At 42.3% G+C, this 21416-nt stretch overlaps 1 protein-coding gene across 6 annotated transcripts in view; it reads right to left on the bottom strand.

The window, feature by feature from the left end:
• The window catches only part of ttc28 (tetratricopeptide repeat domain 28), a 774630-nt gene that overhangs the window by 251041 nt on the left and 502173 nt on the right, over nt 1-21416 (bottom strand). For all 6 annotated transcript variants that reach the window (XM_043715612.2, XM_043715613.2, XM_043715615.2 and 3 more), the window contains one exon: nt 13345-13852. In XM_043715612.2, the coding sequence (XP_043571547.2) occupies nt 13345-13852 (508 nt within the window). The remainder of the gene's footprint in view (nt 1-13344; nt 13853-21416) is intronic.

Raw genomic sequence — 21416 nt, 5'->3', positions numbered from 1 at the left:
GGCATTCACAAATGTCAGTAACATATTTGGGTCTGCTGCTCCTGTTTTGAGAGAGTCAACTTTTGCCTACAGATGTATGGAACAGAATTTCCTTTTTTTTTGAGATTGAATGTGGAGGCAGGTGTAAAAACCAGAGGTACTTCCACTTGGCAGCCATTTAGGATTTCCCATGCAACTGCATTCTTCTCAGCTCCTTACGTATTGATGGATGGGTAAAACACTAAATTTCATGAGCGGGCAGGAAGTTCTGACACCATCAGGAGCTCAGGGTTCCAAATGCTAGGCATAATGTTTAAAACACATCCAAGCCAGCAGTTCACTCTCTGCAATCAAGAAGCATCACTCAGAGCTCTTCATCAAACCCACTCAGCCTGAAGGTATCAGAGACCAGGCAGAAAGTGGACTCTTTGCTTAAGCAATTCCTCCCTCAAGATTCTCCTGAAGGCTGTCTAGAGACAATGGAGGTTCTGTTTCCTCTGGATAGCAACAAAACACCATTCTGACTGACTGAAGGCTGCCTGGTCAGAGATGTCCGTGCAGATCAGCAGCTATGGGTGCTTCATGGATCTGCAATGAGATAAATGACCTGCGATACTCTGCCGACATATGTTTGACTGAGTACTCAATGCCTCATGCTCTTAACTCTGAGTTAGCACTGCAAAAGACAACCACCCAAGAGGTTGGTCCCAAGCATTTCTTCACATGTCTCATGTGCACTGACTCAATGACTGTCACTTCATTGCAGCTATCAATGCAGTACTACTGGCACTCGGCTGGTAACTGCTCTCACACATTCGCCAGGGTTTACACCTGAAAGGATCCTAAACATTTAACAGGCCATGTATCAACAAGTCATTGACCTTTCAACACAACTAGGAGAACATATACATAGAATCCCTACAAAGCAGAAAAAGGCCATTCAGCCCATCGAGTCTGCACTGACCCTCTAAAGAATATCCCAACCAGATACAGGCCCACACTTTATTCACAAACCCCACATTTCCCATGGTTGATCCACTTAACCTGGATATCCCTGGATACTATGGGAAATTTAGCATGGCCAATCCATCCAAAGTGTACATCTTTTGGCTGCAGGAGGAAACCGGAGCACCTGGTGGAAACTCACGCAGACACAGGGAGAATGTGCAAACTCCAAACAGACAATCACCCCTGGCTGGAACCCAGGTCCCTGGCGCTGTGAGGCATTAGTGCCAACCACAGAGTCATCGTGCCACCCAAATCTGATAGGTTACTGCCAAAAACAGGTACACAAATATAAAAGGCAGCGTTTTAAGTTTAGCCCTCACTTAGCATTCAGTCCTGCGTGCCCGCTGCAGTCAGGTTTGCTTGCATCAGCCAATGTGGCGGACTTGCATGGGCAGGCTTGTTGACTCCATCAAGGTTCACTTGGATACCGGATGCATTTAACAACAACATATGATGAAGACTTCCACAATGGTCAACACCATTCACAACTCCTCAGACAGTGAAGCAGTACATGTCCGTATGCAGCCAGAAATATCAAAGTTGGGCTGTAAAGTGGGAAACAACATTTGCGATACCCAAGTGCTGGGCAACAATCATCTTGAACAGACGAGAATATAACCGCTACTCTAACATATTTAATCGCATAACCGTTACTGAATTCCACAACATCAATATTAGAACATAGAACATGTGACTCGTGACGAGTGGTGTGCCTCCGGAATCGGTGTTGGGACCGCAATTATTTACAATTTATATGGATGATTTGGAGTTGGGGACATTTGTGTGGGGTGTCAAAGTTTGCAGGTGACACTAAGATGAGTGGCAGAGCAAAGTGTGCAGAGGGCTGTGAAACTTTGCAGAGGAACATAGATACATTGAGTGAGTGGGCAAAGGTCTGGCAGATGGAATACAATGTTAATGAATGCGCTACTTCAGTAAACATTTTTAAAACTCAGGTTGATTTTGTTTGAACAGTAAACGAATTAAAGGATACAGTTAGGGTGCAGGTAGGTGGAGCTGAGTCCATGAAAAGACCAGCCAAGATCTTATTGAATGGCGGAGCAGGCTCAAAGGACCGGACAGCCTACTCCTGCTCCTAGTTCTTATGTTCTTATGTAACATAGAACAGTACAGCACAATACAGGGCCTTTGGCCCTCCATGTTGTGCTGACCTTTTATTCCACTCTAAAGATCAAACTCACCTAAATACATACATTTTACTAACATCCATGTGCCTATCCGAGAGTCACTTAAATGTCCTTAATGTATCTGACTCTACTATCACTGCTGGCAGGGCATTCCACACACCCACCACTCTCTGTGTAAAGAAACTACCTCTCTCAGTGGTTAGCACTACTGCCTCACAACGCCAAGGACCCGGGTTTCAGTGGAGCTTGCATATTCTCCCTGTGCCTGCATAGGTTTCCTCTGGGTGCAACAGTTTCCTCCCACAATCCAAAGATGTGCAGATTAGGTGAATTGGCCATGCTAAATTGTCCATCATGTTCCGGATGTGTAGGTGAGGTTCATTAGTCAGGGATAAATGTAGAGTAATAGCATAGGGAAATGGGTCGGGGTGGGGGGGGGGGGGGTTACTCTTTGGAAGGTTGGTGTGGACTTGTTGGGCCAAATGGCCTATTTCCACACTGTAGGGATTCTATAATTCTAAACCGTCCTCCAATCACCTTAAAATTGTAGCCCCTCATCAGCGATGTATCTGGAATGAGAAAAGTCTCTGGCTATCCACTCTATCTATGCCTCATCATCCTGTACACCTCTATTAAGTCACCTTTCACCTTTCTTCGCTCCAACGAGAAAAGCCCTTGCTCCCTCAACCTTTCTTTGTAAGATATGTCCTCCAGTCCAGGCAGCATCCTGGTAAATCTCCTTGCACCCTCTCTATAGCTTCCACATCCTTCCTATAATGAGGCACCCAGAACTGAACACAATATTAAAAGTGTGGCCTGACCAGGGCAGTATACAGCTGCAGCATAACATCACGGCTCTGAAACTCAATCCCCCTGCTAATGAAATGCAACATACCATACGCCTTTTTAACAACCCTATCAACTTGGATGCCAACATATTCTGGGGCTCACTATTTAACAGAAGCTGAACTAGAAGGTTCATATAAATACAAGATACAAGAGCAGATCAGAGACTAGAAAGACTTTAGTGAGTAACTCACCATCTATCTCCCGTCCACTACAAGGCACAAGTCAGGAGTATGATAGAATATTCACATTGGCCTTCCTTACTACAACACTCTACAAGCTCAACAAGCTCCACGATGTAGCAATCTGCTTGATTTGTGCCCCAACCACAACTGTCAACATTCAATTCTTCACCATTGATATATAGTGGCAGTACAATGTATCATCACCAAGATTAAATGTAGTAATTCACCAACGATCCTTTGGCATCACCTTCCAAACATCTGCCTCTTCCACCGAAAAAGCAACAGTAGCGGCCACCACCTGGGCAAGGCACACAACATTGTGATTTGGAAATGTATCACAGTTCCTTCTGGTGCTGGGTCAAAACTCTGTAACTCTCTTCCTAACAATACAATGAATGGTCCAACACCCCAAGCACAGCAGCATATCAAAATGCCAGTACACCAACACCTTCTCCAGGCAGTCAGGGATGGGGGAATCAATATTGGTATAGCCAATTATGCCCACATCCAATGTTCATTCTAAGCTCTAGTCAGCACCCCATGCATTCCAATCGGTATGCCAACACATTAACTTGGGGAGAAAGAATGAGGGGAATGTAGCTCACATCCCATGAATGCATATTATAAAAAGCTACCTCCTCTCATGATTTATCTAACGCACCCCTGACGAGCCAACCTCACACAGTCCTCTAAACTTGAGATCATCCAAAACTCTGCTGCTTGTGCTATAACTAGCACTAAAACCTCTTCACCACTCCTCTCTGTACTGACTTACCTCCGTCAATCAGAGTCATTTAGTACACCAATTTTACAATTCTCGTCTCCTTTTCAATTCCCTCAGTGTTCTTACATTTCCCCTTTCCTGAAGGCCTTTCCACCCTACAATCCTAGAAGGTACCTGTGCTCTTCCAATTCCAGACTCCTATCAACATCGAATTTAACCATTCCACCTTTTGCAATCATGCCTCCAGTTGCCAGAGCTCTAAGAATTGGAATTGCGCTACTGAACATTATGTGTTTCTCTTTAAGATTCTCTGCATGACATAATTCTTTCGATTATCTGCTTCTGTGGCTTGGTGTCAAATTTGCTGATTAACTCTCCTGTGCCTAGAAACATAACTCTGCTTCTCTCTCCACAGACACTTCCAGAGCTGCTGCCTTGGCTAATTATAGAGTTGAATTGCCAAGGAATCAGCCCAACTTTCTTTTGTTTAATGAATTATAGATTCACAGAGCTGTACCCCAGCATAGAAACAGACCCTTCGATCCAACTTATTCAACTAGATATCCCAATTAATCTCATCTCATTTGGAAGAATTTGGCCCATATCCCTCTAAAACCTTCCTACTCATATATCCATTGAGATGCCTCCCAAATGCGATAATTGTACCAGTCTCCACCAGTTCCTCTGGCAGCTCTTTCCATAAACACACCACTCCCTTTGTAAAAAAGTTGCCCCTTAGCTCCCTTTTAAGTCTTTTCCCTCTCACCTTAAACCTTTTCCCTCTAGTTTTGGACGCCCCTACCTGGGAAAACAAACTTGGGTTATTCACCCTATCTGTGCCCCTTATGATTTTATAAATCTCTATAATGCATCTGACTCTCCAGGGAAAACACCTGCAGCCTATTCAGCCTCTCCCTATAGCATAAATCCTTCAACCCAGCAACATCCTTGTAAATCTTTTCGGAACCCTTTCAAGTTTCACAACATCCTTCCTATAGTTGGGAGACCAGAATTGCACACAATATTCTAAATGTAGCCTAACCAATGTCCTCTACAGTCACAACATGATCTCCCAACTCCTATACTCAATGCACTGAGGAATAAAGAAAAGCATACCAAACACCTTCTTCACTATCCTGTCTACCTGCAACTCCACTTTCAAAGAACTATGAACCTGCTCCCAGGATCTCTTTGTTCAGCAACACTCACTTGTTGTGATCATTTGAAATTCAGCATTCTTGAATTTATACTTTTGAGTGTAAGACAAAATATTTTGCCTGTATCTCTCTTTTCAGCAATATCTGTTCACTCTAAGTGCAAATCTACATGTAATTTTATTGATTGGTGTCTGTCTTTCACTATGGACTACAGTGCGCTTCATGGATGCTTACCTTCTGGATTGGTGGGAAGATGAGATGCATATGCAACATTAATGCTGCAGTTTAAAAGACTGAGTTCTTTCAAATATCAATACATTGCTTGGAGATTGATATATAAGGTAAATAAAGCTTTCCGGTTTTGTTGTACTTTTCATTAAATAGGCTTTCTAGCACAGACATTAAGTGTTTTGCTGAAAATTAATGCATGATTTTGCATTCCTAATATGCAAAAGCGCCATTATACAGAGGTGAGCAAACAAGACTGTCTGATCCTCCTTCTAATTACAGGCTGTTCAGTATCAATATACCTTAAACTACTAATTTCAAAATAGAATAATCCCATGTAGAATAAAATAGAATAATTCCTCTGTAAAGTACACTTTGGATTAGTTTATCAGCTCAATTTGCATAGAAGATGTAGCGAATGATCAATTAGAACAATTAACATAATTGGCATAAATTACCTTAAAGTTGTTGTGGTTCTGTTCGCCAAGCTGGAAATTTTTGTTGCAAACGTTTCGTCCCCTGTCTAGGTGACATCCTCAGTGCTTGGGAGCCTCCTGTGAAGCGCTTCTGTGGTGTTTCCTCCGGCATTTATAGTGGCTTGTCCCTGCCGCTTCCGGTTGTCAGTTTCAGCTGTCCGCTGTAGTGGCCAAGCACTGAGGATGTCACCTAGACAGGGGACGAAACGTTTGCAACAAAAATTTCCAGCTCGGCGAACAGAACCACAACAACGAGCACCGAGCTACAAATCTTCACCCAAACTTTGAATACCTTAAAGTGTTTAGGGACCAGAGCATTTGTTATTGGGTATGGGTGAAAATGGCAAGGCAGTATTTATTGTCTGTTTCCAGTAGCCCTGGGGCAATTAAGATCAACCAGGTGGAGGGGAATTGCAGTTACATTTCGGTGGTGTTCAGTTCCCTTCCCTGAAAGGTATTAGTATGCATAGTCACCACATCTCACTCCAACAAGCAAGACTTTTTTGTCCACACACCCAAGATTTTAGAAGCTGGAATGCTTTAATACAAGTGATTACTGAGGCACAGAATAAAACCTTGTGAAAAGAAAACAAAAATACAGTTGGTAAAGTTAAGAGGAAGTGGGTGTTGCCACAGGGAAGTTAGACTGATAGCTCCATTTCTTCAGCAATCAGGTTAGAGTCAATCTGCATTCCTTTTCAATTGTTCAAATTTCTTCATTCTGTGTTACTTCACCAAAGAATGGCATTATTTATTTCCAGTATTCCTTCAGGTCAAATTAAAATGGAGAATTTGAACACGTTATCTTCTACTTGTGGTACTGACATTGAAAGAACAGCAGAGATGGTCAGTATGGATGTGCTGCCATAGTGTGATGGGATACACGGGTTTCCTGGCCAAGGAAAGATCGTGAAGCTCACAGTCAGCACGGAGGCAACAAAGTTAGTAATTGCTCTACTTTATCATCTTTGTGCTAAATATAATTTTTAGTAGATATAACAAATTCATGCATTGATAACAGTTACAAAAGTAACAACAGGTGAATCACAAATTATCCTACAATATGTACTGCATCCTTTACAGCACACATTTATTTGCAACGTTTAACATTAGATAGTGACCTTGGATCACTGATACCATTTGCCTGGGAGTCAATAAATCAAAGATTTCAACCTAAATATAAACTTGCACATGTAGGCCTGAATTTGCATTCCTAGACCTCAGGATCACAAACAGCTCTGCAAATGTAACAGTGGAAGAAGTGCCCTGGAAGTGTGGAGTTCATTCAGGAGAGTGGGTATTGGATGGAAAGCTGCCACAACGTTCAGAGGCTGCTGTGTATGGAGATGGAGTCATAGAGCCATGGAGATGTACAGCACGGAAACAGACCCTTTGGTTCACCTCATCCATGCCAACCAGACTTCCCAATGCAATCTAGTCCCACCTGCCAGCACCCGGCCCGTATCCCTCCAAACCCTTCCTATTCATACCCATCCAGATGCCTTTTAAATGTTGCAATTGTACCAGCCTCCACCACTTCCTCTGACAAGAAAGTGAGGTCTGCAGATGCTGGAGATCAGAGCTGGAAATGTGTTGCTGGAAAAGCGCAGCAGGTCAGGCAGCATCCAGGGTACAGGAGAATCGACGTTTCGGGCATAAGCCTGAAGAAGGGCTTATGCCCGAAACGTCGATTCTCCTGTTCCCTGGATGCTGCCTGACCTGCTGCGCTTTTCCAGCAACACATTTCCAGCACTTCCTTTGACAGCCCATTCCATACACATACCACCTTCGGCGTGAAAAAGTTGCCCCTTAGGTCTCTTTTATATCTTTCCCCCCTCACCCTAAATCTATGCCCTCTAGTTCTGGACTCCCTCACCCCTCGGAAAAGACCTTGTCTATTTCCCCTTTCGATGCTGGTTCAAAGGTAGAAGACAGAGGGTGGTGGTGGAGGGTTGTTTTTCAGACTGGAGACCTGTGACCAGTGGAGTGCTGGGCCCTCTATTTTTTGTCATTTAAATAAATGATTTGGATGCGAGCATAAGAGGTACAGTTATTAAGTTTGCAGATGACACCAAAATTGGAGGTGTAGTTGACAGCGAAGAGGGTTATCTCAGATTACAACAGGATCTTGACCAGATGAGCCAATGGGCTGAGAAGTGGCAGATGGAGTTTAATTCACATAAATGCGAGGTGCTGCATTTTGGGAAAGCAAATCTTAGCAGGACTTATACACGTAATGGTAAAGGTCCTGGGGAGTGTTGCTGAACAAAGAGACCTTGGAGTGGAGGTTCATAGCTCCTTGAAAGTGGAGTCATAGGTAGATAGGATAGTGAAGGCGGCGTTTGGTATGCTTTCCTTTATTGGTCAGAGTATTGAGTACAGGAGTTGGGAGGTCATGTTGTGGCTGTACAGGACATTGGTTAGGCCACTGTTGGAATATTGCGTGCAATTCTGGTCTCCTTCCTATCGGAAAGATGTTGTGAAACTTGAAAGCGTTCAGAAAAGATTTACAATGATGTTGCCAGGGTTGGACGATCTGAGCTACAGGGAGAGGCTGAACAGGCTGGGGCTGTTTTCCCTGGAGCGTTGGAGGCTGAGGGGTGACCTTATAGAGGTTTACAAAATTATGGGGAACCTTGTTGAACTCTTTACTGAAATCTATATAGACCACGTCTACCACTCTGCCCTCATCAATCCTCTTTGTTTTGTTTGAAGAAGTAACAGGAGAAAGTGAGGTCTACAGATGCTGGAGATCAGAGCTCAAAATGTGTTGCTGGAAAAGCGCAGCAGGTCAGGCAGCATCCAGGGAACAGGAGAATCGACGTTTCGGGCATATGCCCTTCTTCAGGAAAGACTGAAGAAGGGCTTATGCCCGAAACATCGATTCTCCTGTTCCCTGGATGCTGCCTGACCTGCTGCGCTTTTCCAGCAACACATTTTCAGCTTTGAAGAAGTAACAATCAGGTTTGTGAGGCATGATTTCCCATGCACAAATCCATGTTGACTATCCCCAATTAGTCCTTGCCTTTCCAAATACATGTACGTCCTGTCCCTCAGAATTCCCTCCAACAACTTGCCCACCACCGACGTCAGGCTCACTGGTCTATAGTTCCCTGGCTTGTCCTTACCACCCTTCTTAAACAGTGGCACCACATTTGCCAACTTCCAGTCTTCCGGCACCTCACCTGTGACTATCCATGATACAAATATCTCAGCAAGATGCCAAGCAATCACTTCCCTAGCTTCCCACAGAGTTCCAGGATACACCTGATCAGGTCCTGGGGATTTATCCACTTCCTTGCGTTTCAAGACATCCAGCACTTCCTCCTCTGTAAGATGGACATTTTTCAAGATGTCACCATCTATTTTCCTACAGTCTCGATCTTCCACGTCCTTTTCCCCATTAAACACTTATGCAAAATGCTCGTTTATTATCTTCCCCATCTCCTGCGGCTCCACACAAAGGCCGCCTTGCTGATCTTTGAGGGGCCTTATTCTCTCCCTAGCTACCCTTTTGTCCTTAATGTATTTGTAAAAACCCTTTGGATTATCCTTAATTCTATTTGCCAAAGCTATCTCATGTCCCCTTTTTGCCCTCCTGACTTCCCTCTTAAGTATACTCTTACTGCCTTTATACTCGAAGGATTCACTTGATCTATCTTTCTCTCATGTGCTTCCTTCTTTTTCTTAATCGAACCCTCAATTTCTCCAGAACTCTCTATACCTACTGCCTTTCCTTTCACCCTAACAGGAACATACAGTCTCTGTACTCGTTATCTCATTTCTGTAGGCTTCCCATTTTCCAGTTGTCCCTTTACCTGCGAATATCTGCTCCCCCATCAGCTTTTCAAAGTTCTTGCTTAATACTGTCAAAATTGACCTTTCTCCAATTTAGAACTTCAACTTTTAGATCTGCTCTATCTTTTTCCATCACTATTTTAAAACTAATAGAATTATGATTGCTGTCCATAAAATGCTCCCCCACTGACACCTCAGTCTCCTTCTGGATTAGTGGTGCTGGAAGAGCACAGCAGTTCAGGCAGCATCCAAGAAGCTTCGAAATCGACGTTTCGGGCAAAAGCCTTTCGAAACTCCTTGGATGCTGCCTGAACTGCTGTGTTCTTCCAGCACCACTAATCCAGAATCTGGTTTCCAGTATCTGCAGTCATTGTTTTACCTCAGTCTCCTGGTTTGCCTTATTTCCCAAGAGTAGGTCTAGTTTTGCACCTTCTCTAGTAGGTACATCCACATACTGAATCAGAAAAATTTCTTGTACATGCTTAACAAATTCCTCTCCATCGAAACTCTTAACACGAGGGCAGTCCTAGTCTATGTTTGGAAAGTTAAAATCCCCTACCACAACCACCTATTATTCTTCCAGATAACTGACATCACCTTACAAATTTGTTTCTCAATTTCCCTCTGACTAATAGGGGGTCTATAATATAATCCCAATAAGGTGATCATCTCTTTCTTCTTTCTCAATTCAAAATAAGAAATCCAAATAACTTCCCTGGATGTATTTCCAGGAATATCCTCCCTTATCAAAAACAAGACTTTCCCTCCACCCTTGCCTCCCTTTCTCTCCTTCCTGTAACATTTGTATCCTGGAACATGAAGCTGCCCATCACGTCCATCCCTGAGCCACGTTTCTGTAATTGCTATGATAGCCCACTCCCATGTTTCTAACCATGCCCTGGGTTCATCTGCCTTCCCTGTTAGGCCTCTCGCATTGAAATAAATGCAGCTTAATTTATCAATCCTACCTTGTTCTCTGCTTTGTCCCTGCCTGCCCTTACAGTTTGGCTCACTTCTTTTCTCAACTGTACCAATTTTTTTCCTCACTATCTCGCTGGGTCCCATTAACCACACACCTCCAACCCCCACCCCACCTTACTGGCTTAAATCCTCCCGAGCAGCAAATCTCCCTGCCAGTATATTAGTCCCCTTCCAATTTAGGTGCAATCCTTCCTGCTTGAAAAATTCAATTTTGCCCCAAAAAAGATTCCAATGATCCAAAAATGTGAATCCTTCTCCCATACACCTGCTCCCTCAGCATGCATTCATCTGCCCTATTCTCCTATTCCTATCCTCACTGGCTCATAGCACTGGGAGTAATCCAGATATTACTTTCTAAAATCCTGTTAAATCTCTGTATTCTCCCTTCAGAACCTCAGCCTTTTCCCTTCCTATATTGTTGGTTCCAATGTGTACAATGACCTCCTGCTGGGCCCTCTCCCCCCTTGAGAGCATTCTGCACCCTCTCTGAGACATCCTTGATCCTGGCACCAGAGAAGCAACATACCATTCTGATTTTTGCTGCTGGCCACAGAAATGTCTATCTGTGCCTCGGACTAGTCCCCTAACTCAATCGATCTCTTGGAACGTGATGTACCCCTCGTTGGATTAGAGCCAGTTTCAAAACCAGAGACTTGGCTGTTTGTGCTACATTCCCCTGAGAATCCATCCTCTATCTTGGATTGGTTCAGCCCCCCCACCCAATGCCCACTCTATGTCAGCTAATGCACACTCTCCTCCCCACCCATACCCTTTTATAGCCCCACGTATTTTTAGGCTAACTCATGCCAACCTCTTCCCTCTCTTTACCCCTTGCCCACTTGCAGACCTTTTAGCCCTCATGACAAATTAATGCCACCTCATGTCAACATATGCCACCTACCACATCTTTTCATTTTTTTTTGTCTACCATGTCAACCCATCTATTATCGTCACACCCTGAGAAACTTTATGAAATCACAGCAAGTTCTACCTGTCAATGTAAGAACCAGGAGCAGGAATATGTAGCTCAGCCCCTTGTGCCTGTTCCGCCATTCAATATAATCATAGCGGATCAAAAAATGCTCCCATTGATAAAAATCCATTGACCACATTTGACATCCTTGAATTCCTCATAATAAGTATTTGAATTTATAATGCAGACTTCAAAAAATTTACAAGCGCGTGGAACTGTAAATTAAACTTAGAACTGGCAGGTAACTTACTGTAATATTGATTCATGTGAAATCTATCATGCAGTTTTAATCCTATTATATACCCCTCACTTTGGAGTAGCGAGGACCAATCTTCTTTAAAATTCTGCACCAACTCCTTTTTTCCAAAACATTTAAAGACAGGAGTTTTCAGTACCTGATCAATTTAACAGTTTAATTTCACAGAACTCTTAAGCAGCTCTGCTTCCTGCTCCATTAAGCCTCACTGTCAAAATAAGTCCATAAATATTCTGTGCACAATTCTGTCTACTTTTGAAAACACACTTACCTCTCCCATAGCACATGTGCCCTTTCATGAAGTGTCCTAGAATCATTTCCAAAATCGTACTGTAATTTTACAAAGGAACACCCAACCTCTCCAAGGGCTTTGGTAAGTTTAAAGCTTCTCCTACCAGGTCTAAGGTTCACAAGTTCACAGACCTGACGGTGATGACTGCAATTTAACATGTTCAGTTGCCTCTGTGAACTGTGGCTGTAAAGAAAGAAGGACCTGCCTCCCACGCTGCCCGTGAAAATGGAAGGAAACTGGGTTGGAGTGTGCGATTTCCAAATTTGCCTCTTAACCACCATTTTCACTAAGACGGAAAGCTCGTCTATTTGCATGAAAATTCAGGGCATCATTTTGGTTGGCACTAAAGTACATTATTTAGTAATGGATTTATAGCCAGAAGTAATGTTTGTTAGATGAGATGCTAATGTGTGCCGTCACAAGCAAATTTAAACAATCCAATTACACTATTCAAAGGAGAATACGTGGAATTATCCTCAAGTCTTAGACAATATTTCTATTTCGGTTGACACCACAAATATGTTTGAGGGATCTTGTTATGGTGCAAAAGCCCATATTTATCTATGACACTGACTACATTTCAAAAGTGATCCATTTGTTTTTAAGTCCAGAAGGCAAGCATAAGGCTTAATTTTACATGCGGTTGGTAAAAACCAGATTGATGAACAGATTTTAGCCTCAACATGGAAGACAACTCTAACCTTAATAACAACCTCTAACTTCAAAGCACCCATTCCTCTGTCAAGCCACAACAAAGAAAATGAATGCTGCTGGATATGTCAAATGAACCAACTGAGGCCTCCAGAAGTTCAAAATCTCAAGGCTGTGTATTTCAAAGTTCCTGTAGAATAAACTGAACATGTAAGAGGGTTACATTTAAATAACCACTAATTTTAACCAACTCAGAACAAGTACCCATTCAATTCTGTGATAAGAAGGTCTCATTGAAGTCAAAATTACACCATTATAAAGCTGAGTGGACCACAGATTAATTCTCAGCAAGGATTTATTTTACAGAAACTCCTTTATTTACTTAATGTATTTTTCTGCCAGCATCTGGGAGAATGATGCTTAAAACACAAGCTTTGCAATAGCAAAACTTGGCATAATTAAGTTTGACAGTAATTGCTTCAATTTCCAGAGGTCTGTAACTGTCACATCATAATAAAACCTCACTAAACATTTGGGCTGTGAGCTCTGTTCATCCTCAAAGCAGTAGCTCCTTTCGACTGCTGGCAATATGTCATTGTTGAAAAAAATCAAAATCCTCTCCTGGAAAGGATTCCTACTTACCAAGATTAGAGGAGGCCCGTCCTTCTGCTGCACGATCCTTCAGGTTCTCTGCAATATTCAACTGTTGCTCATGGTACTGCTTTGCTCTCTCCAAATCCTGCATGCATCGCGCTGCATGACCCAGCCCTGCATACGCTCTCATTTCAATTGCCTTCTCGTCTAGGTCCTGTGCTAATTCCAGCACGTGGTTATGATAGGACATTGCTTTGTCAAAGTTCCTCCTGTAGTGATAGGCACTGCCGAGGTTACTGTAAGCCCGTGCTTCCTCTCGCTTGTTGCCCAGTTCCTTCGCAATTCTGAGGTGCTGTTCATGGCACTGCACTGCATTTTCAAAGTCACCCATTGCAATGTAAACAGCTCCCATATTGCCCAGTTCTCTGGCTTCCGAGAGTTCGTCTTTGGATTGTTTAGCTAGAAGGACACACTGTTTGTGACTGGCCAGTGCATTTGGGTAGTCTCCGATGGCTGTGTAGACATGACCCAAACTGCTCAATGCTGAAGAGGCTGCCTGAAATGTAGGAACATAAATTACATTTTAAACATGAACATACATTTGAAGAAGTTTGTTATTAAGCACGAAAAGCAACCAAGATGCCAGTCTGGTACCAAACCATGAAATACAAAACTTACTTGCACTAAGGCAACATTATAAAATTTCTCAAATTCTTGCTTCAGTTTGACAATAATTGAGAAAGGAAGTCTAGGGCACATATATGAGAATGGTAAGTTCACATCCAATATGTATTCCAACTAACTATTTTTAAAATATACACTGGTCAGGTCCAGCTGACAGTTTGTAGGGAAAAGCAGCATGCTTTTTCTCACATGTTAAGATTAGAATCTAAGAAACAGTTTTCAAACTGAGGTTTGCATATCTGACAGCAACAGGATTCAATGTGTTGACACCACCGTTCCTAAAATGTAGATAAAGACGCATCATGTCGCAGATATAAAGTCTAAGTAAACACTTCCTGTAAATTGCATATATGGTGACTGATCAAATTCAAATGTAGGGTTTGTTGGATATACAGCTTTTCCAGCCTTCAATCAAACAGAACAGAACAGTCAGAAAGATACATGCACAAAACAAAATAAGCGAAAGGACCATTGTGGGTCAGTTTGCAGGACAAAAGGCTCTAATGTGGTCCATATGCAATAGTTGGACATCAGTGCCTGTAAAGTTTGCAGCAGGATTCAAGTGGTTGCAAAGTCTGCCGCCTGGACCTGGGAGTATCCTAGATTATGATCAATATCCACAAACCATATATTTCATAATAGGTGTACGTCAATATCTGAAGGATCCCTTGATGCAAGAGTAAATAACCACAGGGAGATGAATGCGTATAGAGCCTAGAGTTTTCATTTCATGTTCCCCAAAATGGCATTTTTCTGCCTGATTTGGAAGACTGAAAACTCAGCTGCAGCACCATTGGTGACTATCAAAACCAGAATACAACGAACTTTAAGCTGAATTGCAAGGTTTAAGACCTTGATGATGCTGTTGCATGTTGAGAAGGATTAGGGAACAGTGTGTTTATATTGGCAATTGCACACCACCATACACATGCCATCTGTTGATCACCTGCAAAACACTGCAGATTCCAGTGAGCACCAGTTTCTAAGATGTCCATATCAAAGTAACACCACAGTCTGAATTGAATCAGTCTGTGTAACAATGGAACAGATGACAACATGGCAGAAACGCTGGTTTAACAAATGTTAAATGGAAGACAAACACTTTTAGCATTGAAGCCTCCAGATAAATTTGAGCTGTACCCAAATTAAGCCATAACTTAAGCCATTTCTCATTCGCTACGTAGAAACAATACCCAAAGACTGTTCTCATACTCTTCCATTCTGTTCATTTGCAAAGTACTCTGTGACAAAAGTATGGCTGTAAGAGACGTATTTTGTCCTCTCATTTGTTTTTTGAAGCAAGATTTAAGACAGAGGGGCACCTAGCTATCTATTTGAATACAGTAAAATAAACAGTTTGAAAGGTCTGGATTTTTTTAAAGTTACAACAATAGAAGCAGCCTGAATGGGTGTCAACAAGGATTTTTAGTTTTAATTCTTGAGTCACAGTGGTTGCTGGAATCTTGGAAACTAGATTGGAAACTGCAGTACATCTCTCTCTCTCTCTCTCTCATACCCACACATCCACACACTTTCCTTCTGGACTGAGAATTTCTGGAGACTGTGAGATAATCTATTTTACTGACTTTGCCTTGCCAAGGATGTGCTTATGTGATGTTACTATATGGGAACATTTACTGCTTAGTAGTTAACTAATCTATCATTCTGTTAAGTTTACCAGTAGAATTAAGTTATTCCAATTTCTTCTTTCTTTTGCTTCATTTTAACTATAGCATATGAATGAAGTGTGTTTTACTTGAAACCTGCAGCTTGGCCAATCGAATTTTATCTGGCAATTCAAAGGCTGGCACTTGCCTTTAAGCTTATTAAATGTTAGTGTCTCGGCTATCTTCTTAATTTATTTTGAGGGGGGGTTTAGTCCGGTCCATAACAAGTCCAACTTTATAATCATTTCCACATAATGGTGTTTCTAGTCTCTGTTTAGTAATTAAATGTCAAAAATCTAGATCCAAGTGTAAAGCCCATCCAATCTCGCTTTGAAAATATTAATTGCATTGTTAGTATTCAAAGTAGTATTAGCACAATTAAGAATCCTTGAATGTTCAACATAGGCTTATATGGATTTCTTTTATTTTAGTTCAGATTCAATTGTTGTTCTTTCTCATAAGAAGCTGATACACCTGTACTTTATAGAAATTTTGACTCCAAGGTTAGTTCTGAGAAAACAAGGTGTATATTTATCAAATGGATCAGGACTTGAATCAGAGAACAGCAGTTGATGTTTAAGTGCTGGCAAATCTAATGGTGCCACAATTATACTGGTGGTTATAGTAGATGGGATATTTGATGCAATACGACAGGCCATATGGCAGTACATTGGATTATAACCAATATGAATATATAAATAACATGTACAGATAAATTCCACAAGACATATATGATCTTGAATGAATGAAACACATTTCTCAGGGATATTTCGAATTCTGTAGCTCCTAAATTTCTCAATTTGCATTGGTCCTGTTATATTTGGCACAGCAGCTTGGAACATGAATACACTGTACAGTTTCTGGCAAGGGTAAACATTACCTGGGGGGTTGGGGGCTGTAGTAAGCCCCTTTAATTACATGATCCATCATACTAAATGAAACCAGGTGAGCATTGCAGCATGCAAATTCCTATCCTATAAATGAATCAGTAACCAAGGAAAGAATTGTCACCAATTAGCATTTTAGAAAGTTTAAAAGTGGTCTTATCCAGCTAAATTTTCATTCTCACTTTCTTCTCCTTAAAGGTTATGCCTTTTTCTCATATATAGTTCTATCAGACCTCTTCCTCACTAATTGACTATACATCTGTGCAAGCTTGGAAAGTGAGAATTTACAAGCTATTCAATTCTAGGCAGCAGCACAGCTGCACCATATGCTGTCCTCACTCAATGTCCACATACATACACATTGTCAAACAATGTGCATACAAACATAGACAATTTCCAATACTGTGGAGGAGGTGGTGGCAGAGTGGTAATGTCACCAAACCAACTTGATGCTACAGGGGAATACTGGTTCAAATCTCACCATAGCAGTTGTTGGAATTTGAATTAAATTCATAAATATGGAATGGAAAACTGGTCTCATGAATGATGCCATCCATTGTCATGAAAGCCTATCTGCTTCAATAACTTCCTTAATGGAAGGAAATCTGCTTTCCTTACCTGGGCTTGTCAACACATGGCTTCCAACCCACAGCAATGTGTTTCACTCTTAATTGTTCCCTGAAATGGCCAACCATTTCAAGGTCAATCAGGAATGGGCAGCAATTCGGCCTTTCAATGGCATTCATATTAACTGTACACTGTTTCTATCACTCAGGGACAGAAGCTTCTTTAACAATTATTTACAAACATTTTTCATCCATGTATGACTACATAAGCATTAGCGCACATGGCAGTCCACCTCTGCATCAGAATGTAATAGGTTCAAACCTCACTATGGTCTTCAAAATACAACTGAGGCTGGCAATTGATGGTGTACTGATTGATACTGGGGATGCTGCCTTTTAGATGAAATTTTGAAAAGAGATTCTCACTACCTACTGTAGAGATAAATGCAAAGTTGTCATTATCCTACTGGACCATGGTGTTGCTCTCTCATTACAGAAAGACAACTGGAACTTGTTTAACCTGAGGGTCATTACAGCTCAGCCAAAGGGAGGGGTTGGGAAGGAGGGTTCTACATGATAACTTTAGCCAGTGCAAGTACTGAATACATGCTGGTGTTACACTGCATTGCAGATCAGCCATTCAGCTATCTGAGCTAATCAATCCCCATCTACCATAGCGAGAGCGAATGTGCATTCTGAGAAGGACACAAATTAGCTATAGAGATGATGTGGAGATGCCGGTGTTGAACTGGGGTGGAGAAAGTTAAAAATCACAACACGAGGTTATGGCCCAACAGGTTTAATTGAAAGCACCTAGCTTTCGGAAGACGCTCTCTAGCACCTGATGAAGGAGTGTCGCTCCGAAAGCTAGTGTGCTTCCAATTAAACCTGTTGGACTATAACCTGGTGTTGTGTGTTTTTTAACTAGCTAAAGAGATACTGACAAATTCAGTTAGTGAAATCTTGTTTTTCCTGAGGCTGAATGTGGAGTAAGCCTAAAAGCAGGATATACTGCTGTTCCAGGGCAGGTTGAATTTTCTTGCACAATTGAATTCTTCTCAACTCATTAGATATTCACACATATGTAAAAGGCAACATTTTCTGAGTGGTGGGTAGGAGTTCTGATCCCCGCCAGGACCTTCTGGGCTCCAACTTCCAAGTGCCACAGTTATAATGCACCCAAGTCATCACTTCACTCTCCAGAAGCATCACAGCCCCTTCTCATCAACCCCCACTCCTGGAAACGTTAGCGATAAGGCAAAAAGCAGTGCCACACTTGAACAATATCAGCCTACAGGTTCTTCTGAAGGCTGCCCAGGAGACAAAGGAAATTCCTTTTCATAAGGATGGCAACCAGTGACCATCACGACTGACAGTCTGGACAGAGACTGAGAGTGGCTCAGGGGAACCTGGCTTCGGTGCTGCAAGTGGATGACGGATCTATTGTACTTTGCCAGGGGATATACACATCTGATAACTTTTCACCAAAGACTCCAATGGGACAAGAACACAACCACAAAAGATGGCTTCACGATGAGCAGCTCACAGGTATCAAAGCACATAATATGTATAATGCTTTTATTGCAGCAGTCTGATGACACTGAACAAGCTTCCATTCAGAACCTGTTAACAGCTAACATCCCCCATACCACAATCTTCTGACCAATAATGCATGAAGGTAGTCACAGCTCTGGGGACTGACACCTCTAACTGCATCTATCAATGCAGGCGTATGTTCACAAACCCAACTAAAGTCTCTCAATGCTTCTCTCCCTTTGTAGGAGAAGAACGTGGACAATAGTCAAAAATAAGCACAAAACAAAGGGGAGTGTACTGATGTTTGGCGTAAGGATCCTCACCCACTTTAAGGAGCAGAGTTCAAAGGGACTGTCCTTGTCCTGAAGGGACAGCATGCTGGCTCAGTGGCAAGCACTGCTGCCTCACAGCGTCAGGGACCTAGGTTCAATTCCGGCCTCGGGCAACTGTCTGTGTGGAGTTTGCACATTCTCCCTGCGGGTGTTCCAGTTTTCTCTCAGAGTTCAAAGATGTGCTGGTTAGGTGAATTGACTGTGCTAAATTGCCCATAGTATTCAGCGACGTGCAGGTTTGGGTGAATTGGACGTGCTAAATTGCCCACAGTGTTCAGGGAGGTGCAGGTTAGGTGAATTAGTCAGGAGTAAATATAGGATAGGGGGAATGGGTCTGAGTGGGTTACTCTTTGGAGGGTCAGTGTGGACTTGGGCTGAAGGGCCTATTTCCAGACTGTAGAGATTCTATGATGAGGAGATTGGATCTCAATAGGCATCCAGTAAGAAAGGCTCTATAACTGTAATCTGTGCCACAATTGGCTCATAATTCTAAGTGTCCACATAGTAGGCAGTGAAGGAGGTTATTCAAGAGTATAATGGGATCATGTTCAACTGGGCCAGTGGGCCAAGGAATGGAAGATGGAATTTAATTTAGATAAATGGAAGTGTTGCATTTTGGTAGGACAAACCAGGACATGACCTGTACAGTTAAAGGTACAGACCGGGGTGTATTTCAAACAGAGAGACCTAGGGATGCAGGTACATTGTTCCTTGAAAGTGACGTCACAGGTAGACAGCCTGTCAAGCATTGAGTACAGGAGTTGGGATGTTATATTATGGTCGTACAAGACATTGGTAAAGCCACATTTGGAATATTGTGTAGATTCTGGCCACTCTGCTACAGGAAGGATGTTATTAAACTGGATAGGGTTCAGAAAAGATTTGCAAAGGTGGAGTGTTTAAATTATAAGGATAGGCTGCATAGATTGGGATGTTTTTCTCTGAAGTGTAGGAGGCTGAGGGGTGACCTTATAGAGGTTTATAAATTCATAATGGACCAAGAAAAGGTGAATAGCCAAGGTTTTTAGGGACCTGAGGGGCAATATTTTCACACAGAGTTGCCAATGTCAGTGGTAGAGACGAGCATAATTACAACACTTAAAAGACATTTGGACAGGTACATAAAAAGGAAAGGTTTAGAGGGCTTTGGGCCAAACATAAACAAATGGGACTAGCTCAGTTTGGGAAGCTGGTCAGCATAGATGAGTTGGGCCAAAGGGTCTGTTTCTGTGCTGTATGACTCTGAGTCATGGGCTCTCAAATGTAGCCATCATCAGGCTCACTTGGAACTATCTACTTCATCTCAGTACCATACTGGCCTCTTTACCACTTTCATCATCAGAGTTGGCACCTTCAGCATCTCCATCAGACTCGTCTTCTTCCTGGTCTGAGGAGACAGGTTACTGGTCCAACTCTCTCCCAGTTCTAACTTCTCACCCCATCATTGAGCTATGTTGTGCAGGGTGCAAAAACAATCACTATTCTGGAAATCCTGTCCAGCAACTATTGAAGTGCTCTTCAGGAAGTTGAGTCAACAGTTAGTCTTCAGACAATACACCTATCTGTTCAGATGAAGCAGAAAACCCAGGCAGGAATCAACCATCCACAAACCTCCATTCCCTCCACCACTGAAGCTCAGTAATAGCAGTGTGCACCATCTATAAGATGCACTGCAGGAATTCACCAAACATCCTAAGGCAACACCGTCCAAACCCATGAACACCTCCATTGAGGAGGAGAAGGGCAGAAGACACATGAAAACACCACCACTTGCCATTTCCACACCAAACCACACAGTTTCTGGACTTGGAAATATATCACCATTCCTTCAGTACTGGCTGGTCAACATTCTGGAATTCCTTTCCTTTCAGCATTCTAGGTCAACCTTTAGCACATGGACTGCAGCAGCTCAAAATGCAGCCTCAACACCATTTTTTCTCATGAAACTAGCAGTGGGCAATAAATACTGGCCCACCCAACACCATCTACATTCCATGACATTTTAAAAAAAATCTTCAAGTCCCATCCTTAGATACTTTCCATTTATAAGTTTTCATTATCAGGACTTCCCTCTCAGTGGGTCATCCTAGTTCAACAAGGGCCACCTATATAAATGTCGACAGAATGCAGTGATGATGATACAACCAAAACAGAAATGGAAGGCTGGAGAATTAGACTTAAGGTACAGACTAACCACAATCTTATTGAATGACAGAGCAGACCCGTGGAGATGTATTATCTAATCTTGTTCCTATTTCTGATGACCATATGTACTTAGCTTGAGATAAAACAGAAAGGTTCAACTTTTCAGAGTTAGCAACTGGATACTTGTATCAAATCAAGTGTGTGGGCTGGTTGATTAAGCAGAAATTCGAGCCTCAGAACAGAAAAATCACATGGCACCATACGTATAAACACCAAACTACAAAGCAAACAAAACTAAACCCT

Source organism: Chiloscyllium plagiosum, unplaced genomic scaffold, assembly GCF_037043375.1.
Source record: "Chiloscyllium plagiosum isolate Xiang-an unplaced genomic scaffold, Cpla_swu_hap1 HiC_scaffold_24, whole genome shotgun sequence".
NCBI lineage: Eukaryota > Metazoa > Chordata > Chondrichthyes > Orectolobiformes > Hemiscylliidae > Chiloscyllium > Chiloscyllium plagiosum.
The sequence above is the reverse complement of the archived record's forward strand: the minus strand, read 5'-3'. Positions and strand labels throughout refer to the sequence as shown.